Source organism: Arachis ipaensis, chromosome B2 (assembly GCF_059453495.1).
Source record: "Arachis ipaensis isolate K30076 ecotype BB chromosome B2, ASM5945349v1, whole genome shotgun sequence".
NCBI lineage: Eukaryota > Viridiplantae > Streptophyta > Magnoliopsida > Fabales > Fabaceae > Arachis > Arachis ipaensis.
Window position 1 is genome coordinate 123,762,195 of NC_142437.1, and position 24,754 is coordinate 123,786,948.

At 36.2% G+C, this 24,754-nt stretch overlaps 2 protein-coding genes and 1 pseudogene across 2 annotated transcripts; 2 read left to right on the forward strand and 1 right to left on the reverse strand.

Moving 5' to 3' along the window:
- Positions 1-264: 264 nt before the first annotated feature.
- On the forward strand, positions 265-873 carry LOC107628048 (transcription factor TCP7 pseudogene; annotated as a pseudogene).
- Positions 874-10,796: 9,923 nt separating this feature from the next.
- LOC107626363 (putative CCR4-associated factor 1 homolog 11) lies at positions 10,797-11,993 on the reverse strand. Its single transcript, XM_016329230.3, has one exon. The coding sequence runs from the start codon at positions 11,752-11,754 to the stop codon at positions 10,897-10,899; it is 858 nt and encodes a 285-aa protein (XP_016184716.1). The 5' UTR covers positions 11,755-11,993; the 3' UTR covers positions 10,797-10,896.
- A 6,177-nt stretch (positions 11,994-18,170) lies between these two features.
- Positions 18,171-20,733, forward strand: LOC107626364 (ubiquitin-conjugating enzyme E2 variant 1C). The gene is made up of 4 exons (XM_016329232.3): positions 18,171-18,468; positions 19,193-19,332; positions 19,850-19,975; positions 20,299-20,733. Exons 1-4 carry the CDS (start codon positions 18,435-18,437, stop codon positions 20,437-20,439), a joined length of 441 nt encoding a protein of 146 aa, XP_016184718.1. The 5' UTR covers positions 18,171-18,434; the 3' UTR covers positions 20,440-20,733.
- Positions 20,734-24,754: the final 4,021 nt, after the last annotated feature.

Genomic DNA, 24,754 nt, shown 5'->3' on the forward strand with positions numbered 1-24,754 from the left:
GGAAAATACTTTAATGTCCCTGACCCTCCGAAAAAGTGGACATATTTATCCCTCTGTTGGAGTCGCTCCGTTTGCCCTGACGGAAAACGGTGACGTGGCTCCCGTGGCGCTGACCTGGTCGTTACGGATTACCACGTTGGATGGGCTTTTGAAAAGAGGACATATTAGTCCCCAGGGACCAAAACGTCGCCGTTTCTCCCTCACCCCCAATCTATGAAATCCTGTGAGCCCTAATCCTTCAAATGCAGTGTGAAAGTGAAGCGGATGAAGGAAGAAAAGGAGCATTGCGACTCATGGCATCCGACGGAGGTCGGCCCCAAGTCCGACGGCCAGACCATCGAGTGGCTCCTCCGCCAGGCTGAGCCCTCAATCATCGCCGCTACCAGAACCAGAACCACTCCCGCCAGCTTCTCCTCCATTTCCGTCTCCGTACGCGGCGGTGCTGGCTCTCTCTCTTCTCCTTCCTCAACCTCCGCAGCGTCTTCGCTCGACCACAAGCCCTTGCTGGCTCTCACTCCCTTCATACTCGGCAAGCGCATATGTACCGACGACGACGCTTCCGCTAAGGACGACGGCGTCTCCGTAGGGTCCTTAGTGGGCCCCAGAGCTCCCGCGGGGCTCTGGGCCCTCCCGGCCAGGCCCGATTTTGGTCAAATTTGGAGTTTCGCAGCGGCTGCTCCTCCGCTGGAGATGGTTGTGCAGTCGGCGGCGGTGTCGGTGTCTCAACAGCAACAAGCTTCTTTGTTCGTTCACCATCGGCATCAGCAGCAACAACAAGCCATGGGAGAAGCTTCGGCGGCGAGGTTGGGAAATTACCTTCCTGGACATCTGAATTTGCTGGCTTCTAAGTTGGGAGGGCCCGAAAAATTTTAGGTTTAGGGCTCTTTTGTTTTTAGTTTTTTGAGTGGAGAAGTCCATGATATCAATTAGGATTTGTTTTAAGTTATTTATTATGATGATGATGAATTGCTGCAGATTGAGGCTGGAAGCGGTTTTCAGGATCTTGATCATCAGTGTTTGCTGTGTGCAAGTGCAAATGCAGCTTGAAAATTCATAATGCTGGTTGTGATTAAAAGAAAGCAAAGTTCTCCAAGTTGGAGAGACTAATAAGCTTTGTAATGATAATGGATTGCATTATTGGTTGCTTGGTTTTTGAGTTTTTCACTTACTCTCGTCCATCATGTCCTAAATCCTAATAGAGTGTACAAGTTTGGTTGTTGTTGCAGCCAGCTCAAGTGCAATTACTAGTAGATTTAGTGTTAATGGTGGTCAAACTCAACTCAACTTTGCTTCCAATTTGTTGAAGTACACAACTCAACACAACACACCATACTACATTCCAATACCTGTGAAAGAATTCATGTGTTGTTCTTGTTAATCATATGGGTTTTGGCACAGCTTGATAGATGGTGAGTGGTGTGGTGAGTAGTCAATGCTATCCTCTCTTTCAATCTCTCTATTTCTTTCACTTTCACATGTGTTGTTCTTGTTAATGATATGTTCTTGTTCATCATGATGTTGTTTTCTGAGGTCATTATAGTGTGGGTGAAAGACCAGTGTTTTCTGAGGTTACCGGATTTCATAGATTGGGGGTGGGGTAAAAACGGCGACGTTTTGGTCCCTGAAGACTAATATGTCCTCTTTTCAAAAGCCCATCCAACGTGGCAGTCCGTAACGGCCAGGTCAGCGCCACGGGAGCCACGTCACTGTTTTCCATCAGGGCAAACGGAACGACTCTAACGGAGGGATAAATATGTCCACTTTTTCGGAGGGTCAGGGACATTAAAGTATTTTCCAATCTTCGGGGACGAAAATGTCCGCAAAAAAAAAGGTCAGGAATGGATTTGTCCTTTACTCTATGTAATATATATAATTTTAATATATAATATGTATAATATATGTAAAATAATTAGTAAATAATTAATAATATTGTATCATATTTAAATTTTTATTTTAATTTATGTTATGTATGTAATGATAGTTATATAAATTTTGAAATTTAATTTTATTTATTGGATTTTAATAATTATAGGGGCAGATAGTAGGGGTGTTCAAAACCGATCCAGACCGAACTAAACCGCCAAACCGAACCGAAAAAACCGAGAATTAAATTAACCGAAAACCAAAAAAACCGAAAAAAACTCATTTTGCTGTTTTTTGTGCGGTTCGGTTCGGTTTTCGGTTTTTATTCTCAAAACCCTAACCGAACCGAACCGAACCGGTTCGAAAAAAAGCCCTAAAAATGCCTAACCCTACCCCCCCAGACCCCCACCCCCCAAACGAACAAAGGTTGCTGCGCGAGTGTGAGAGCGCCCCCCTCCCCCAGCCGTCCCTGACCCTAACCCCCCAAATCCCCAATCCCTAACCTGCGGCTGCGCTCTCTACTCTCTAGTCTCTATCATCAGTCGCTCTCGCTCTCGCCAATCCCAGTCGCTCTCGCTCTCTCTTCTCCAAATCCCAGTCGCTCTTGCTCTCTCTTCTCCAAATCGCCAAAGCACGACGCCGTCGCCACCCACAGCACCACGCCGAAGCCTTCCTCTTCGCGGAGACGCCACCCGGCAGCGAACTCACGTTGCAGCACCTCCCAGCGCCGCGAGAGACCCTTCCTCCCAACGCCGTCGAACCTCTTCACGGACAGAGCACCACGAAGACCCAACACCAGCACCACCCTCGCACCCAGGCGTAGTAGTCTAACAGAGCACCCACTGACCCGGCAGAGCACCCACTGACCCAGGCGTAGCAGTGTTTCTGGCCACCCAGGCACCCACAACACATCACTCCTCAATCTCCCACCCACAACACAGCAGGCACCGGTTGGCCCTCTTCCAGTGCTCTTCCTCCTTCCCATGATTTTCTCTCCTTCTATGTATCTGAAGCTAATTAGACATATTAGGTTTATAATTATGAAATAGTTAGGGTATGATTTTGTTAATTATAATTTCTGTGATTCTGAGTTGCTGGATTTGTTTAGGGTTTTGTTATTTTCTTCTTAATAACTCTGATTCTGTGCTTCTGAGTTGCTGGGTTCAAATTTGCTTGTTTTACTTAGTTCAAATTCTGTGATTCTCTGATTCTGTGATTATGTGATTCTGAATTGATTTTTGGTTTTCTGCACTTATTTTGCTTGTTTTGAAATTTTGTTAATAATACTGATGAGTTACTGTGCTTGTTTACTGATTTTGTTAATTTTAGTTGTTTGTTTTGAGTTGATTTTGTGATTTAATTTATTAATAATTCTGATTCTGTGATTTTGAGCTACTGGGTTTAATTTATTTTTGCTTGTCTTGAGTTGATTTTGTGATTTATCTGTATTCAATTTCTGCTCAATCTATTTGTTCATTGTTGCTGAATGCTGGTAATCCTATTTTGTTGTGTTTCTACTTCTGTTTTTTTAATTATTTGTTCATTGTTGTTGATTCCTAGTATTTGTTGTTTCATTATCTGGTATTGGTCTTTGGCAGGATATAAGAAGAGAACTTGGAGTTTGTTTTGATGCTAGATGTGGAGCCACAATATTCAGGAGCAAGAATAGAGGGGGATGTTGTTACTTTGGATTTTGTGAAGAAAATGATGGATGATTTCAAGAATCAAAAGTGCTTACACAAATGGTACTTAAGCATAGGAGTTCATTAATAACTTTGAATTTCTTTAAGTGTTATCACTTACTAACTTTGCTTGTTTTGTCTTGGTTCTTGTATTAGTTATGCATTCCAGATTGTATTGCAAACCAGAGAAATGTTGAAAGCTTTGCCTTCTCTTGTTTATATAAATGTTCCCGATGGCAAACATTTTACTGTTTGTGGTGATGTGCAATAATTCAAAAATAGAAAGTGTGTTGAGCAAATATGGATACTTGTGTACCACATCTTTGTGCAGACAAAGAGTAGGACTCCAGAAAAGAATTTATGTACTTAGAGAATTATTAACTTGAAAAGAGAGTTAAGTACATAAATTCTTTTCTGGAGTCCTACTCTTTGTCTGCACAAAGATGTGGTACACAAGTATCCATATTTGCTCAACACACTTTCTATTTTTGAATTATTGCACATCACCACAAACAGTAAAATGTTTGCCATCGGGAACATTTATATCAACAAGAGAAGGCAAAGCTTTCAACATTTCTCTGGTTTGCAATACAATCTGGAATGCATAACTAATACAAGAACCAAGACAAAACAAGCAAAGTTAGTAAGTGATAACACTTAAAGAAATTCAAAGTTATTAATGAACTCCTATGCTTAAGTACCATTTGTGTAAGCACTTTTGATTCTTGAAATCATCCATCATTTTCTTCACAAAATCCAAAGTAACAACATCCCCCTCTATTCTTGCTCCTGAATATTGTGGCTCCACATCTAGCATCAAAACAAACTCCAAGTTCTCTTCTTATATCCTGCCAAAGACCAATACCAGATAATGAAACAACAAATACTAGGAATCAACAACAATGAACAAATAATTAAAAAAACAGAAGTAGAAACACAACAAAATAGGATTACCAGCATTCAGCAACAATGAACAAATAGATTGAGCAGAAATTGAATACAGATAAATCACAAAATCAACTCAAGACAAGCAAAAATAAATTAAACCCAGTAGCTCAAAATCACAGAATCAGAATTATTAATAAATTAAATCACAAAATCAACTCAAAACAAACAACTAAAATTAACAAAATCAGTAAACAAGCACAGTAACTCATCAGTATTATTAACAAAATTTCAAAACAAGCAAAATAAGTGCAGAAAACCAAAAATCAATTCAGAATCACATAATCACAGAATCAGAGAATCACAGAATTTGAACTAAGTAAAACAAGCAAATTTGAACCCAGCAACTCAGAAGCACAGAATCAGAGTTATTAAGAAGAAAATAACAAAACCCTAAACAAATCCAGCAACTCAGAATCACAGAAATTATAATTAACAAAATCATACCCTAACTATTTCATAATTATAAACCTAATATGTCTAATTAGCTTCAGATACATAGAAGGAGAGAAAATCATGGGAAGGAGGAAGAGCACTGGAAGAGGGCCAACCGGTGCCTGCTGTGTTGTGGGTGGGAGATTGAGGAGTGATGTGTTGTGGGTGCCTGGGTGGCCAGAAACACTGCTACGCCTGGGTCAGTGGGTGCTCTGCCGGGTCAGTGGGTGCTCTGTTAGACTACTACGCCTGGGTGCGAGGGTGGTGCTGGTGTTGGGTCTTCGTGGTGCTCTGTCCGTGAAGAGGTTCGACGGCGTTGGGAGGAAGGGTCTCTCGCGGCGCTGGGAGGTGCTGCAACGTGAGTTCGCTGCCGGGTGGCGTCTCCGCGAAGAGGAAGGCTTCGGCGTGGTGCTGTGGGTGGCGACGGCGTCGTGCTTTGGCGATTTGGAGAAGAGAGAGCAAGAGCGACTGGGATTTGGAGAAGAGAGAGCGAGAGCGACTGGGATTGGCGAGAGCGAGAGCGACTGATGATAGAGACTAGAGAGTAGAGAGCGCAGCCGCAGGTTAGGGATTGGGGATTTGGGGGGTTAGGGTCAGGGACGGCTGGGGGAGGGGGGCGCTCTCACACTCGCGCAGCAACCTTTGTTCGTTTGGGGGGTGGGGGTCTGGGGGGGTAGGGTTAGGCATTTTTAGGGCTTTTTTTCGAACCGGTTCGGTTCGGTTCGGTTAGGGTTTTGAGAATAAAAACCGAAAACCGAACCGAACCGCACAAAAAACAGCAAAATGAGTTTTTTTCGGTTTTTTTGGTTTTCGGTTAATTTAATTCTCGGTTTTTTCGGTTCGGTTTGGCGGTTTAGTTCGGTCTGGATCGGTTTTGAACACCCCTAGTGGATTGTGTATTTGTGTTGTTACAGTAATGCTATTCAATGAATTAGTTTGGTTCTGTTCTTTCTAATTTGTTCTTGCAACTTTGGTAATTTATAATAGTATTGTATTTATTTTGAATTGATTGAAAAAACCGAACAAACCGAACCAAACCAAACCAATTTTAATTGGTTTGGTTTGGTTCGGATGGCTTCGACAAAAAAACCGAACCAAACCGAACCGCAGTTTAATTAAACGATCGGATCGGATGACATTTCTCTTAAAAACCGAACCAAACCGCACCGCGAACACCCCTAGCAGATAGGGACGGGACGGGTACCCACAAGACGGGTTAGGGTTCAACATTTTACTACCCGCAGATAAAAGCGGAGCGAGATTTATGCAGGTTGTTGTATAGCGGGACGGAGTCGGGTAGAATAAAAACTCGCCCCGTTGCCACCCCTAGAAATAATCTCTTCTTATATTAAAGTCTTCGGTTAAAATGTAACCTTATATATTGCTCTTTAACTTCTTCAGTTGGCCTATAAAAAAGGTTGTTGATGTAGTTCAAAACTCCCTTAAAGTTTTCGTTTTATTAATAAATAATAGTAAAATAAAACAATTTTAGTTAACAATAAGTTACGGATTATAATATCCCTTCTACGAAAAGGATATTTCATTCTGTGACCTGAAGAGACCTTGAGAATTATTATTATTATTTTTTTTTTTTTGCTTTTTCATAGAAAGTAATCTTGAAAATAAGACAAACTTAAAATTCTTAAAATGCTACAATACTTTGAATTCTTAAAATGCTACAATACTTTGAATGCTTATCCCAGTAACTCTTATCAACCATCTTATCGAGTGAGATTAAAGGGTACGAGTAAAACTTAGTATTATAACATCGAGTCCTTTTTTCACTATGAGAAATTTTCGTAGATCCAATCCATGCCATTTTTTTATGAGCAGGATCCTCTTTAGAGGCAAACTCAGAACATACTTTATGACATTGGATGAGAAAGAAGAAAATAATACTAACTAAGCTTTCAGAGAGAGATAAAAAAAAATTTAGAACATTTTGTGAGATAAAAAAAGTTAATATATTACAATGTTCATTGAGATCTGATTACAACGGAGGTGAGCTCATCCTTTTATAGAAGTCTCCAGCTAATAGCAATATCTTCCAGAATCTAAACTTTTTTTACTTCCAAAACGAAAAGAATAAAATATTATACATCCGCAAAAATCATTCATGAATAATTCATGAGAGAGGATAAATATAAAATAATGAACATGAAAATTGAAAGAATTAGTTGCATCATAAATAAATTAGAGAAAGAGTTGTTAAATGAGAAGAACTGGAGAGAAAAATCGAGATATAAGTAGCTAAAAGAGAGACAAAAACACTCGCTTCTTTTACTAGAAATTTCAAGCCAGAAATTGACGAATAGAATTTGGGGATTAATTAGAAATAATGGAATAGTGTCAGATCCTGAAGACATCACATCGATGGCTGAAAACTATTTCAAAGAGCTATTTTCATCCACTAATCACTTTGATCCTGGAAAGGTGTTTGATAATTTCAGCCCTATACAAGTGACAGCTTCTATGAAGCGTAGGCTGCTGAAACCAGTATCAAATGGAGGAAACAAAGGAGCCACTTTCAGTGTTTGCTCTCCAAGAGCTCCAGGTGATTAGGGATGGTAACGGTTTTCCATGGGACAGGAGGATCCCCCCGTCCCCCGCCACCCATAATCCGTCCCCCGCCCCGTCATCACATCGGATAACGGGGGTTAAAAAGACTAAAAAAATAATAGAAATGTGCACTATCACCAGCAACATTCAGTCATAAGTTCACAAACCATACCCAAACCAAATCAATCGGACACCAAAAAACACCTAAACCAACAAAACTTTTTTCAGATTCATTCATTCAATTCTAAATCCATTTCAGTCAAACACAACTACTACCAAATTAATCAACCAGCGACATCAAACACCAAGTTACATCCAGCCATCACTCATCCAAAAACAAAATTTAAACCAAATCTAAAACTGTTTACCCCTACCTTATACATACCAGCCATCAACCATAAAAAAACTAACAGATCCTCTGCAAACCTGCCTCAACCTTCATAAAAAAACAGAAGCAGATTTGAAAAAAAATAGAACAATATTTGTTAGTCGTAAATAAATCAATTTATGAAAAGAAGAAAAATTAAAAAATTAAATCTGTTTTGAAAAAAAGAAGAAACACCTTTTTCTTCGCCAACTGTAACATCGTCGATGCCAGAACCTCCATCAGCAACGTCGCCTCTCTTTCTTCTCCAATCTCTCTTTACCGAACGTTATTTCTACATACAGCATCCCCACGACCCTTCTCTCTTATTAGGCGCGCGACGATAACGTTCTCCTCAGCTAGGTCAGGTGCGCGATGAAGAACGATCTTGCTGGAAGCGGCGAAGATGACCCTCCTCTGACGCGATGATTATCCTCGGACTGGGTTAGGGTGGTTACGACGACATTCTCATCGGCTCGGTTAGGCACACAACGATGACGTCCTCTTCAGCTGGGTTAGGCGCGTGACGGTGCGACGCGATATTCTCCTTGGGCAGGATTCTCAGGCACGCGATTGTTGCGGTGAGCAGTGACCTTGAGAGCGAGGGGAAAGCAGTAAAAAGGGGAAGCTCAGCGGTGAGGGTGGAGGCGGCACCAAGGTGATGAGGGAAGAGGTTGAGAGTCGAGAGGATCCCTTAGGTTTTCAAACTTCATGAACTGGGATGTGAGAAGTGATGGTTTAAGATTTTTGAAAGTGTAAAACTAATAGGGTATTTTAGTCATTTCCTACGATGGGTATTATACGGGTACCCACAGGATGGGGACCTCTATCCCCGCTCCCGCCCTGTTTTTTATACGGGTCCCCCACTCCCACGGGGAAAAATAGCCTCCAAAACCATCCTTGTCATGCCTATAGGTGATGATGGGTTCACTGCAAAATTTTTTAATTCTCCTGGGATGTAGTATGCAATGATGTCTTTTAGAGCAGTGGGGAGTTTCTTTGCTAGAGGAAGAATCTTAAAGGGCTTTAACTATACACAAATATGTTTGATTTCGAAGATTCTAGATGCCAGAGACATGACACAGGTCAGACCAATTAGTTTATCCTCGGTTTTGTATAAGATTATTTCAAAGAGTCTAGTGCATAGATTGCAACATTTTATGAATGATCCTATTAGCCTCAATCAGAGTGTTTTCCTGAAGGGTAAACTGATTTCTGACAATATTCTTGTGACTCATGAATGCATGCATTATTTAAAGACTAAGAAATCTGGTTTGGAATATGAGATGACCATTAAATTGGATAAGAGCAAAGGATATGATAGTTGAGTGCAATTTCCTATAGTTTATAATGGAGAGAATGGGGTTTGTTTGAAGAAGGGGAAGGAGTCCTCGACCCGCAACAGATGGAGGAGGATTTATTCAATCACATAGTTTGGGCTCCTAGAATATGGCGCCCTTGGGGCTTTCTATTTAATTGTATCGAAAGGCCCAATGAATTGGGATTTCCCTATTGGGCCAGGTCATTTCGGGGCAAGCGGATCATTTATGAGGAAGAGGATGAGCTTCAAGAGAATGATTCGGAGTTCTTGCAGGGTGGAACCATGCAGTACCAGACACGAGATAGATCTTCCAAAGAACAAGGCTTAGATGGATATTTTGGATTTGGGAACTTGTCACTACTGTTTTTTACTTTGTACTTGAGGAAAGACAACCTTATGACTTCTTTAAGCCAACAAGGGGAATCCATCAAGGAGACCTCTTGTCTCCATACCTCTTTCTTTTTTGTGGAGAAGATTTTTTTTTTCCATACTACCCAGGGCAAAATAAGATGGTACAATGTATTCAAATTTATAGAAAAAGTCTAGCAGTTAGCCACCTTCTTTTAGTGGATGACTCAATTCTGTTCTATAAATCTACAGAGAAATCCGGCACTAATATCCTAGCTCTACTCTATGACTACGAAACACTTACTGGACAGAAGGTTAAATAGACAATGAAATTTTAGCTATAGTAATCCAAAAATCAAAACATATTAGAATTGGACATTTGAACATGGTATACATGCTAAGCTCTTCAACTATTAAGTTTTTTCAACCAAAGAATTAGGAGTCATCCAAAATCATAGAAGCATGTGCATTTACTATTCCATACTATACTCTTCAACTAAACAGCTCTTGCATCTCAAAAATCATCAAAGTAGCAAAATAAAAAGAGGGAAGGTTGTTGGCAGCAGATGGTTTCAACTTTCAACTCAACTAAAATGCTTCTGAGCCAATGCATACTTGGATAGGGGATCCCTTTAGTCTCTTCTGAGGAAGAAAACACTATGAATATTAAATATGAATTGATATTTTCTGATAAAAACTACATCAATCTGCACAGTACTAAGTAATGAATCTGCATGAGATACAATCTTATTTTCCAAGGCAGAAATAGCTATATGATTCAATAAACCATTATCTGAATTCTTGAATACACATTAGCAAAAAAATTTCTGGAAAATATCTATTCAATCTTATATAATACTAACTACTAAGTAATGAGTATATGCAGAACGTACAATTTTTGAGGCATAAAGTATGGCCAGAACTGCTTGCATTCATGTGCTCAACATTTTTTGTTATTCTATTATCATGTACAAGTTTTATAGGTAGCCCTAAGAATAGATGAAAATCTGCCCCTTTGAAGATGTGAGTAAAGTATGACTTACAAACCATCAGTGACTCTTCCTCTGCATCCATTTGAAGCAAAATTGGCCTCAACAACATCATTCATGGTTGCCTGAGAAGCAAAAATCAGAATCCAAAGCATTCCTCAACTAAGCGTTAAAATCCCACTCTACTTGAAATTCATTACTTTTAAAATGCACACTTCCAACAACAATGCTATCAATCTACTAACAAAAACACAATCAAAACGTAAAATCTAATCTCATCTACACATATATGCATAATTTAAAGGAAATTTTCATTATTAAGGACTAACCACTTGCAAAGTCTACACAATTATTAGAACAAAAAGTAAAAAAGAAAAACTCGGAAAAATATCAAAAAATCTCTTCCAAACCATATAATACCCCAGCATATTTAGCCAAACCAGCATCATCTTCTTTACCGAAGTAAACTTCTCTTATCCTCCGGAAACCATGTAGGGTCAGCAAGCTATCTGAACCAGCTTGGTGACTCTTTCCAACAACCCGATCCACCTTCAACATCTTGCAAACCCGGTCCAATCCTCCATACAGATTTGAACAGAACCTAATCAAGTGTTTCACATCAAAAACCCTATCCCCAAAGAAGACCCTAACCAGCCCCAAAAATTTCCCCAATTCCACCGGCAACTGCTTCTGCGTCAGCATCTTAACCAAGTATCCGAAATCGTAAGCGCTGTGGAACGTTATCCACGAAACGTCGTCGTTGCAGACGAGCCCCGACGACATCATGAGCTCGGCGAAACGCCTCGACTCGATGCCGAATCTCAAATTACGGTCGAAATCGATGCCCTGGCGGCGGAGAAGCTCGACTGAATCGTGCGAGTGAGGGTCACGCGCCACGTCGAAGTCGTTGAAGTTGAATTCCCAAATGAAGTTCTCTGAGGTTCCGAGGTTCGGTAGGTTTCCCTTGTTGTCCGAGAAAGCGAGTCCAATCTGTATGATTGGGAGACTGTCGACGTTGGATTTGAGGACGGCGTAGTGGGCGGAGGGACGGTGGAGGTTGGAATCGGCGAGGCGGCGAACTACGACGCCGGGGAACTCTGTGTCCATTGAGATTAGAGGGAAGGAACCGATGATGGAACGGATCAACTTGAACTCCGATTCGAGATTCGATGACCACACTGATCGTGTGACGATGGCGGGAACGGCGGAGGAGGTGCCGTGTAGTGACGGCGGATGAGGCACGATCATGGTGTTTAGCTGAAAAGAATCTCCGATTTTTGTTTTTATTTTTTATTTTTTTTGGAACGGTTACATTTTAGGGTTTGTAATAATGAAAATGAGAAGAAGGAGAAGACGAAGGAAGAGAAAGAGAGAGAGTGATTAACAGTGTCATTGAATTTTTATAGGAAGCGAAAGAGATGAACAACATTTTGGTGTTTACGTAACTCTCCTTCCTTCTAATTACCGCTTTGGTGGCCATTGCCCTCTTTCTTATTTCTTGCAACTTTTTTAATTAATTATAAAATAAATTATTATGAATTACGTTAGTCGGTCCTCAAAATCTTTGTTACCTTTTTGTGTGCCGTGTGCATGTAATTACTAATTACTAATTACTAATTAGGACTCGTCAAGTGTGTTTAAAAATAAAAGTAAAAATAAAAATGTTTGTAAAATAAGAAAGTAAAGATTTAATTATTTTTAAATCAATGCAATGTAATTTATATAGGGGTCAAAATGGGCTAAATCCATCGGGCAAGTCTGTTTATCCATTTAAATAGGCAGGTTTTGTCTTTAAAATTAAACTCGTTTAAATTTCGGGCTAAACGGGCTGAGCCCGATTAACCCACAAAAAATGGTAGGTTAAACGGGCTAACCCGCGGGCTAAACGGGTGGCCCGTTTAATTTTTTTTTACATTTTTTAAAAAAAGTAGTACTTTTAGTAGATATTTTTCTCGATCCGACCCGAAAAGCCGACCAATCAACTAAAAACAAAAATTTTTAAAGATTTTTGACCAAAAAGTAATATTTTTTGTCAAAATATTTTTTAAAAAATAAAATAAAAGGATAAACGGGCTGGCCCGTTTAACCCACGGACTGACCATAAACGGTCCGGGCTGAAAAATTATAGCCTGCGAATAAAACGGGCTTAAACGGTCCAGCCCATTTAACCCACGGGTTTAATGGGCCGAACCTAAATAGACCGGGTTAGCTCGTTTGACAGTCCTAGATTTATACGTAATAAAAATTATAATTATATTTATTATTATTATTATTTTATTTTTATTAATGTTCTAATTTTAAGTTTTATATATTTTTATATATTTATGCAGTGCGATAATAATATAATATCAACTAAAATATTAATCAAAATAATAAAAAATTTATGTTTTAATTAATTAAAAAAATAATTTATTATTCAAATTGATGACTATACGTAGGGGTGGTAATATGTACCCTATCCACGGGTATCCAACCCGACCCCATCTAATCGGGTAGGGTTGCCAATCCGATCCGCAGCGGGTAGGGTAGGGTGCGGGTAGGGGTGGCAAACGGGCTTAAACCCGTCGGGTCGCCCCGCGTAACCCGCCAAAAAAGGCGGGCCGGGCTGGAAAATTGGGACCGCCAAATAGCAAAAGCCCGCTTAACTCGCACCGCTTAAACCGCGGGTTTTGGCGGGCTTTGGCGGGGCGGGGCGGGCTTCCCCGCCGGGTTTAGTATTTTTTTAGTAAGGGGTATTTTTACAATTTTTTTTACCAAAACCCAACTTCCCCCAACTCAACTTACAAGAGAATGAAGATGAAAATTGAGTGTTTTAAATTATGTTTGTTTTGTTTTAGAGACAATATTGTTAATTATGTTTTGGATTATGTTTATTTTACTTTGGAAACAATATTTATAATTATGTTTTGGATGAAAACTTGGTTTATAATCATGTTTATTAGATATTTATAATTACAAAGACTTTAATGTTTGTGAATACAAAAATTATAATTTGTTTATACTTTTAGAAATTATAATAGTTAAAAGTAAAAAATAAAAAGAGGATATTTGGCGGGCTTAGCCCGCCGGCCCGCCAGCCCGCCGTTAGGCGGGGCAAGCGAGTCAGACCGCCAAATGGCGGGCTTCTGGCGGGCGGGGCGGGCTTCCCCGCTTGCCACCCCTAGGTGCGGGTAAAGTTTTCGTGCGGGTCGGGTAGGATGCGGGTTGAGCCTCAACTCTACCCGACCAACCCGCACCCTATATATGTATATATTATATACTTATATAAAAATATATTTTAAGTAGATGTTTAATTAAAGACTTCTCGCTAAATACAAAAGATCCTTAGTCATTAAAAGAAAATCATTAATTGATAATTTAATAAATTTTTCTTTTACATAAAAGTCAGTTCTATTTTAAATTATCATCAAGTTATATAATAACATTGCATTTTTTTTGTAACCCGCGGGTAAGATTAGGGTTGAGATATTCTCAACCCGCAGGTAGAGTAGGGTTGAGTTTATATAAAAATCTCAACCCGCAGGTAGGGTTAGGGTTGACTCCAGACCCTACCATACCCTACCCATTGCCACCCCTAACTATACGTATTATTATGTTGATTGGTTTTCATTTATGACATAACAATCATGTTACATGATGTATAGATTAAAAAAAAAAAATTAAACTCCAAAATAGTTTTTGAGATTTACGAATTATATCAATTTAATTTTTAATTTATTAATTGTAGTATTTATATTTTTGATATTGTAAAAAATATATCTAATTAATCTCTCACCTTATTTTCGGTCATTTAATATTGCTGGTGGCAATGACTTGACAAATGAGTATTACGTTATACATCATAAAATAATGTCGTCAGATTATGGCACTAAAACACTCTTGGAACAACATTGTTTGACAAATTTTGCGAGTTAAAAATTTAAAATCCCAAAATTTGTGATCACTTTATCTTCTTCTTCCTATGAAATTAAACACTTAACGATATGCAATCTTCTGTGAATGTTGTTTAGGGTTTGAAGGGTGAAACTATTCGACGGAGTGGAGTTCGCTCGCACTCTGAGCTTTGTGTACTTTGAGGGAAGAAGAAAGAGTTTTTTGCGAAATTTAATTCATCGAAAATAAAGATTTAGTGGATACTTTTTTTTTTTATGTTTTTCTTCTACATCATCAATCTACATGAAAAACTCACGCTATGTTTTGTCCCTAGTTTGTATGAAGTAGGGTTAGAAGTTATGAACATACAAACACTTAACAATCATTTTTAAGCAAAAACTCACATTGTAATTAGAACAATTGAAGAAGGATTTATTTTGATTAGTATCTGTTTCAAACCATCGGAGCACAGGGCAACAGTTACACCCACAATGTTTTGACACCCGCAAACCTGTAGTCCGACTTAAAGTGATTGATGTTAATAGCATAAAGTTTTTTTTTACTCTGACTCACACTTCCAATTATAATTCTACTTTCAGTTTTAAATAAAAACAACAAAGAAGAAAAAGAACGTTGGTGAACAAAGAGAAGAAGAAGAACGATAGAGAAATACTGCTAAAATTAGGGTTAAAATAGGTAAACGAACCACATTGAATCAAATAGTTTCAATTAGCAGTTCAATTGTCTATTACATACCCCAACGTGGTATGTCAGTGTCATATCACTGTCGATGGCAATATTAAATGGTCGAAAATTGGGTGACGGACTAACTAAGTGCACTTTTTACAATGTCAAAGACGTAAACATTGTCATTGACAAATAAGGAACCAAACTAGTATAATTCATAAATCTCATGAATCATTTTGGAGTTTAGTGAAAAAAAAAACAATTATTAAGTATAAAAAATAAAAAAATACTATATGCATAAATTTTTTTATCAATTAAATTCAACTAAATTGAATAATAAAATTTGAATGAGTAAATAAGTGAGAGTGATAAAAAATTAATTTTTAATAGTCTTAAACCATTTTATTTGGACTTAATTAATAAAACAATTTATACATTTATTGTTACTCAAGATATATATTATATCAACTTATTATACTATTTTAAATACAATAAATTGTTTGTTTGGTACGTAGTTAATTATTATTAGGCATATTTTTATTATTCTAATAATTGATTATTAACTTAAAACAATGTGTGAATTAATATTATAAATATTCACACAAATACATAATAATTATCTTTTATGCAAATTTAATTTTAATATAAAACAATTTTATACTTACATTAAATATTATGTTAATAAAAATAAGGGTTAAGTACTGAAATCGTCTCTAAGGTTTGGGTGAAAATCAAAATCGTCTCTGACCTTTTTTTGTTATTAAAATTATTCTCAACGTTACAAAACGTTATAAAATCGTCATTTTTCACTTCAATTTTATTTTTTTACCATATTACCCTTCATTATTAATAAAATAATTAAAAATAATATTAAAAAAAATTAAAACAAGCCACCACCCCCTCCCCCCTCCCCCCTCCCCCCTCCCCCCTCCCGTAACTCCCTCCTGACTCTCTCACCCCACTCCCTCACTCACCCTCCCTGACTTCCTCAGCCCACTCCCTCATCCTCCACCCCTCATCCCTCATCCTTCACCCCTCACCCCTCATCCCACTCCCGACTCCCAAATCCCTCATCCCTCACCCCCTCACCCCACTCCCGTACCCCCCTATCCCCTTCCTCATGCCCCTCTCTTCAAATCCCCAACTCCAATTTCAACTTCAATTTTTTCTTCTCGCCGCCGCCGCCACCCTATTTATTCGTTTCTAGGGTTCACCGCCGCCGCCGTCGCGTCGTCATCGAAAGACCATGCCGTCGCGTCGTCATCGGGAGGTGGACTCCGCCGGCGCTGCTTCTTCTTTTGTGATTGACTGCCTCTGCTTCTCCTTCTGCTTCTGCTTGAACCTTTTTCACTGGCGAAAAAAACGAAGATGCTATTCTCCACCAGAGACGGCGACCTCTTCGAGTCTGACGATCGGAGCTACCTGAGCTCCGGTGTCCTCGTCCTCGCAGGCAGGAGCCTCCTCCTCTTCGCGGTGCTCGGCTTCGGTGTTCGACATGTTGAGATTTAAGAACATGAACATCTTTTTTTTAATTCTTTTTAATTTATATGGTTGTTGATTTTGGATTTAAAGTGCAATTGATGATTGTTGAACTGTTGTCAAATTTAAATTTGTTAGTGATTTATTTTGCTGAATTTGTTATTGTTCAATTTGCTGGATTTGTTGTTGTTGCTGGTGAAGAAGAGAAAAAGAATTGTTGTTGCTAGATTTACTTGTTGCTGTTGCTGTTGCTGAAGGAGAGAAGAAGACTTGGGATTTTTTGGGTGGAAAAGGGGAACGGGTGGAAGAAGTGATATCAAGATCCAAGGCCAGTGAGTGTGGCAGAGGAAGGGGTGGAAGAAGTGAGAGGCGTTAAGGGGTCAAGAATGGAGTTGCTGGTAGCAGAGGAGTATAGGAGAGAGAGCGTGAGGGGAGGGCGAAGGAGGGTGGCGGTGTTGAAGTTGAACAAGAAGAGGAAGAAGCTGGGTTTTCTCACTTGGAAGAGACATCGGAGGTAGAGGTGGGCGTGGGGGTGGGGGTGGGGTGGGAGGAGGAGCTTTTTGTTTTTGTTTTTGTTTTTATTTTTTATTTTTTTATTAATAGTTAAGGGTAATTTGGTCAAAAAATAAAATTGAGATAAAAAAAAGGATGATTTTATAACGTTGGGGATGATTTTAATAACAAAAAAAGGTCGGGAACAATTTTGATTTTCACCCCAAATCTTAGGGACGATTTAAGTACTTAACCTTAAAAATAATTACTATACATGAATTGATTAAATAATAATCTAAAAAATAAAATTAATTAAATAAACATGTAAAAGATTTTATACAATAAATAAATCAAAATTAAAGTCTTTTAATATACATAAAACATTTTTATTACAGCATCTACTTATTTTTTGAGTAACACTACTTTTGAAAATACCACTAAAAAATATAGTTTAATTTTAATGTACTAATAGTATTATCTTTATACAGTCGTATAATTATATTTATTTTTTTTGATAATTATTATGTAAAAATAATATATTTTTACTAACGTTACATTATATAATTAGATATAAATATAAAATTATTTTATATTGATAATATATTAAAATTAAATAAAAAAATATTATTTTTAAAAAATATAAAACAAACGAGCTTATTAGAAGCAAATGGGCCCTTTGGTCCAATAGGAAGAAATTATGCAAGTTAAGTTGGTTAAGTCAGTTTACTTGTTTGATTAAATAAGTATTTGAGTTTTAATTTTTGTAGGTAATAATTTAGAATTTGGATTCTCTAAAGTTTGAATTTCATTATAGAGAGTAAGATGTGATCTCTCGCTATTGATTTCATAAGTGAGACCAATAATAATAAATATGAAAGAGAAACTATTTAATGATAGAAGATCACATTTTACTCTCTAAAGTGAAATTCAAACTTTAGAGGATCCAAATCTAAATATTTTTTTATTGGCCAATAATAAATCTTAAAATAAAATTCAAATTCGTAACGAATTAATCTTTAATTTGATGAATTGTTTGAAAATACTTTTGAAATAAAAAATAAGACCCATTCTTTTTTGTTTTTTTGTTTTTTTGTTTTTCTCTTATATTCTCTCTCTTCAATTTTCCATTTCTCATCATTAAGTAGAGAAAATCCATAATATTACTACATTACCCTCTAGTCTCACATTTTTTTCCTCCTTTTTCCTTTGTTCCCTTATTCGTCAGTCGCGCACACACACACCCTATTCCTTCTTTTCTTCTCTTCCCAATTCCCAATTTCACCGCACCCCAGATTCTCTCCTTCGCCTCTCTCTGCGTCTTCCCTCACCAAAGTTCGATTCTCTTTCATCAGATCCGCAACATCCACATCGCCAAAACCCCTCTTTCTGCTATATCCATGACGCTTGGCTCAGCAGGATCCAGTGTCGTGGGTGAGAAACCCTTATTATACACCTCAACCGTGCCATTTCCTTTATAATCTCTCTCTCGTTTTCTTTATTTTTTCTTTTCCTTTGGTTTCTTGTTGATTTTTTTGTTTCTTCGAGTTTCTAGATTTTGCTCATGTTTGTGTGCCGTTGACCTAGAACATTCGATGCGTTATTTTTTTCTCGTTAAAAACAATAATTAATAAATATAATATTTTGTTTTCTTGTCTCGTTTTATGCCGGTGGAATTTTGGATCGTGATTTCAGTTTTCTCAGCTGGGGCTTTTATTTGTTGATATTTTTTTTGTGGGTTTACTTTGATTGATGTATTAATAAATTAGCCTTTTGTTTGATTTTGTGCACTTCGTTTGTAATTTGAATTTTTATTCGTGGGTTTGAGAACTTGAAAACTTGAAATGATGGTTAGTCATTAATAATACCTTGATTGAGTGATAAATGCATTGTTGCATGAGTTAATTCTGCCATTTCAATTACTGAGATTGTTCATGAAACATGTTTGTGATGATTCCGAGGTTCAATTAAATATGTTACACTTGTTTTGGGTTTAAATAAATAGGTTTGTGTATAAGTATGCATTATTGAAATGTTATTATGAACCACTGTGTGGAAATGTAAATTATTTCTCTTTGATATTAGAAGATGCTAATTTTTCAGCTCAATTTAAGATTGGTAGTGTGAGTTGTTAAGTGTGGTTTATTCTCGGTCGCAGTTCCTAGGAACTTCAGATTGCTGGAGGAACTTGAGCGCGGAGAAAAAGGTATTGGAGATGGCACAGTTAGCTATGGAATGGATGATGGAGATGACATTTACATGCGCTCTTGGACTGGAACCATCATCGGCCCCCACAATGTAAATAGCTATGTTGCCGCATTACTTCAATTTTTCCTTTTGTATGTGTATGCATTTCAGCTTATTTTGTTTAAACAATTGAATTAACATGAAGCGATTAGCTTAATCCTCAATGTTAGAACCAATTAAAGTGTGGAAGTTAGACTTTCTAAAATTTGAGACCTTACTTGCAGCTCTTAGCAACGGAGCATGTGTTTGTGCAAGATTCAACTACACTGTCTATCTTTCTGAAACTTAAGTATGCATGATGATGTTGATGACTGCTAACTTATAATTGGTAGTGTTATTGATAATAGAATGACATAGTGTATCATATATATATATATGACCTTCTGTTGGGGTGTTGGATCGTTGCTATTGTGCCTGATTAATGTAGCGTATTTGCTCCAGTTGTAGAGAATTCTTGAGTATAAACTATTTATCTATCTATAAATTTCAAAGTTTAATCTAAGTACATCTTTTTCTCTATAATTACTTGAAATAATTGTGTAATTTTTCAATTTTTTTTCTCTGTTAGACTGTTCATGAGGGAAGAATTTATCAGTTGAAGCTGTTCTGTGACAAAGACTACCCAGAAAAGCCCCCAAGTGTTCGGTTTCATTCAAGGATTAACATGACTTGTGTTAATCATGAAACTGGAGTGGTATCATTTATAATTCCATACATGCTTTCAGCTTTTAAATATTTCTTGTTTAGAGCATGATGTTTTCTGATACATAAACTATGCTTACTACAATGTTTTCGACTTTGAATTCTCTTTCAATAACTTTGAGATGAATGATAGCATATAGTTCTAACTAATGAGAGGAATATTGAAATATATTCCTCCTTCCCGGTGATGAGAAAATGCAGGGTTGCCTCATCCCCATCCCTTATCACTTACGGTTTATACATGGTTTTCTGATTTAACGAACTTGATGGCAAATTTCTTTGTAGCAAGATTTATAGACTTGTGAATGAAAACAGGTTGAACCAAAGAAATTCGGCCTTCTCGCAAACTGGCAAAGAGAGTACACCATGGAGGACATACTTACCCAGCTGAAGAAGGAAATGGCCGCCCCTCATAACCGGAAGCTTGTCCAGCCACCGGAAGGCACCTACTTTTAGCGTCCAAGGTCGCATATAGATGTCGGGATCATATTGCATTCGCAGTATGCAATATATAGTGTTTGCCTTTTGTGGATCATTCTGAATTCAAGATCATATTTAGGGGAATGCCCCCCAACCTCCCAAAAAAAAGCTTCATATTTTCCCTCCCATGGCTTCAGAGTTGTTTTTAATTGTCTTTGTTAACTGTGCTGAAGGGGATGCTGTTTGATTAAAAAAACAAAAAATCAAAACTGTGTGTGTCAAATATTGAAAGCAACTCTTTTTAAGTAGTAATGTTCCCTTCGGATTAATGCTTTCAATTTTCTGCTTTTATTTTCTTTCTTTCTTTATTTTGATGCATTGTAACATGTAAGTAAGCTGAAGCCAAATGGAAAAGGGGCTATTTAGAAATTCGGGCATGCTCTTAAGACGTTAGAGTATATTTAACAAGTGTTTCAAACTTTTGAGTATGTAGAGCAACTTGTTTGTGATTCTAGAGAAAGTCTAGGGGCTAGTAATTTTTGTGTTTTGTAGTCAGCATTTAACCATCAAAAGAAAAGTAAGTGATTTCTTACCATTGGATGTAATTTCACACCATTAAAAATATTATTGATGGCCAATTGATGGTTATAAAACACAAGTTGCTGGCCCTCTAGCATTTCTCGTGATTCTATATACTCATTTCTATTATCTAAGCACATAAGAATTTCGTGATCGAAACTGAATCTTTTGCTTTGTTAAAAGGGGGCAAGGGGTGGCAATGGATAGGGTAGGGTAGGGTTTGGAGTCAACCCTATTTTTGATCCTAATTTTACCCGCTCTTAATCCGTAGGTATCCGACTTTAATCGCGGGTTACAAAAAAAGATACAATATTATTATATAACTTTATGATAATTTAAAATAGAATTGACTTTTATGTAAAAAAAAAATATTAAATTATCAATTAATGATCTTTTTTTAATGGCTAAGGATCTTTTGCATTTAGTGAGAGGTCTTTGGTTTAATATCTACTTAAAACATATTTTTATATAAGTATATAACATATACATATATAAGGTGCATGTTGGTTGGATAAGGTTGAGGCACAATCTGTACCCTGCCTTTTCCGCTACGGATCGGGTTGACAACCCTACCGTGGGATCTTGCCACCGAAGCTTTTTAAAATTTGGCAATGTGATTCTTGAAGAGGATCATAGTCATAGGTGTTTGAGTTGAGTTCTACTTCTATTCTTCTCAAGAGATGACTTAGACTATTTTGGATTAAGTAATCTTATTATTAAGTAAAGAAAAAATTTAACTCATTCTCTTTCTTAATAGGATATTGTGTTGATTTATTTATTATTTGATTTGAACTATATGAGTGGTTTGAGAATAGTAACTTTTTATTTTTGTTTTAAGAGTTTTTCTATAGTATTTATTGAATTGAGTTCAACCCTAGTTGATCATAACAAAGAGGAGGGCTCATTTGTTAGTGGTGCGGCAGTTATCTGCATATTGCAGGATGGTTAGGCGTGGTGGAAGGTTACTGCCCTGCCTGCATCGCTGAACTTGTGGTAGTGGGAAGGTCTTAACTTCTTCTCCAAGTCGGGTCGGGTGCAAGGTCATGTGGACTTGGTTTGGGGTCCGAGACTTGTCATGTGGTCTGAGTGGCTTTATTGGGCCAGGTTGGACCCAATTGCTTTTGGCGTGTACTAGGGCTTGTTGCATATGTTTTGCCATGTTCCTTTTAGAGAGTGGATTAGGTCCTCACTCTCAAGAGAGTGAAGTTAGTCTAAAATAGTGTCGGGCCGTCAAATTTTGTCTTGTACATGCAGTAATTTCAGGCAGTAACATATTGGCTAATAACAAATGCTTAAATAAAACTTAGTACTGCGACGGATTAGTTTTTAATCTGTCGAATTGAGGGATACCGTACAAAATTTAAAAAAAAGTTAGCTAAAGCCAAAAGTGGAATAGAAATCTATTTAGTATGTGTGAGTGGATAGTGTGGCATGTTGTGTAGTAAGACCAAAAAAGAAGATTCACACTCTTTTGGATCATGTATAAAAAGCAACTATTCATATTTTTTTTCATATATTTTTTTAATGTTTGTTATGTTTTAAGATTTTACTAGAGTATTTATTAAGGTGTTAAATATAAAAAAATGTTTATTGAAAATTTAAAATTTTGAAGCTTTCAATGTTTTTGTAATACATTTATCAAAATAAGTAAAAAAAAAATTTAACTGACTTTAACATATGTCTTTTAGCAAGACTTTTTTTTTATTATTATTTTTGTTTCTTTTTAGTACTATAACTAAGACGACCAAAGTAGTTTTGGTTCATTACAATGACCGGATAAATGTTTTAAACTCTAAATTAAAATAGAAGTTGTTCTATCATACAATTACTACCAAGTTACCAAGGTCAATTCATATTGAATCTCATCCTTATTCTATAGTCATTTCATGTTAAAAAAATTAATTGATTATGCAATAAGTTAGACTTTTAGATGACGGTGTGAAAGTCATGAATAAGTAGGTATTCTAATTTATGTTACTATCAATTATTTGGCACCCACTAATCGCGCATATGGTATGATATTATTGTAGGTGTCACATGTCACATGACCAAATTAAAAAGAACGTTATTCTAATAATATAAGCAAGTGGCTTGGGACATAAATTTGCAATTAGCCAATTGGCACCAAATGTGCGTGACATTAAAGTATATTTTTTTAAAATATTTTGCTTGTACGGCAACCCACCATGTATCTTTGTGAATTTTGAAGAATTTTTAGGAGGATTCTCTATTTCTCATTCACATTCTCTTTATTGTTTATTTTTAAATTGCAATAGGGTTTACATGTTTATTTTTTAGGAGGATTCTCTATTTCTCACTCACATTCTCTTTATTAGTTGTCTTTTTGGCATTCTTTTTAGAGTAAAAGAATCACGTTTTATGCATCTCTAAAATGTTGCATTTTTTATATTTTGAAAAGAGTAGTGCTAGGAGACCAATAATTTTTGTATTTTGTAACCATCAACTGGTCATCAATAGTGTTTTTAATGGTGTGAGATTACATTTAATGGTGGGAGATCACTCACTTTTCTTTTGATGGTTAAGTTTTGGCCACAAAACACAAAAGTTACTGACTCCTTAGATTTTTTTTTTTTTAAATAATCTAATATAAAAAAGTACAAATCCTTTATATATTTTGAAAGGATTCCTTTTTCCAGCAAAAGAATCACGTTTATATATCTCTAAAATGTTGAATTTTCTATGTTTACAAAATGTACAAATTCTTTATATATTTTGAAAGGATTTTTTCTTCGATAAAAAAATCACGTTTATATATATCTCTAAAATATTGATTCCTTTTTTATATTTTGAAGAATGACCAAATATAAAAAGAAAAGATAAGCAAAATAATAATTATTTTCTTTACCACCTCTTATTATTATAATTATTACTTAGATTATTTAACTATTATTTTTACGTTCAAACTATTATTTTAATTTCACCCATTAAAGATTTGAAATAAGCCATCGAAATAATTAATCATTATATTCAGTAGTAGGTACTAAATCCTGGAATAAAAAAAAAAAAGAGTAAACAATATTCAAATATAATAGTGTAGTTTTTAACATTAAAAAATTGCAAGTTACAAAATATATTTGTTTATAGAAAGTGATTGAATACCACCAACAACGTCAATAATAAATAATTTGTGTCCCCATATATAAACATTCACAATTACCCATGCGCACCTTTTCCGGTCAATGCTTGTTTAATCATAAAAAATCAACCCTAAATAAACAATTGAATCTTATTCTTTCAAATTATTTTATACATGCATCTATTTTATATTATTACATTAATAAAAACAAATAAATACATATATTTACTTGAATAAATGTATAAAAGTATAAAATATAATAAATTATGTGTATATTCTTAGTCAATTTATATAAACAAATTTGTTATGTGATATAAATTATATTAATTTACACATGTATATATATGTTCAAAAATTGATAAAATACTAAAAATTTAGTTTATTAATCATTTTTGAAAAAGAATTTATTGATTCTCTTATATTATTATTAGAACAAAATAACTAATATCAATTAGTCGAATAATTAATTTACTAGTTAACTTAAATAACTATCAAAATTTAAATTTTACATATATTGTAATTCATTGACAAAAAATAAACACATAATAAAATTTTAGTTTGATGTATATTAATCTTTAACTTACAAAATTAAAAGATATTGTATAAAAAAATCTTATTGTAATATTAAAATTATTAATTAATTAATTAAAAAGATTACATATACAGATATAAAAA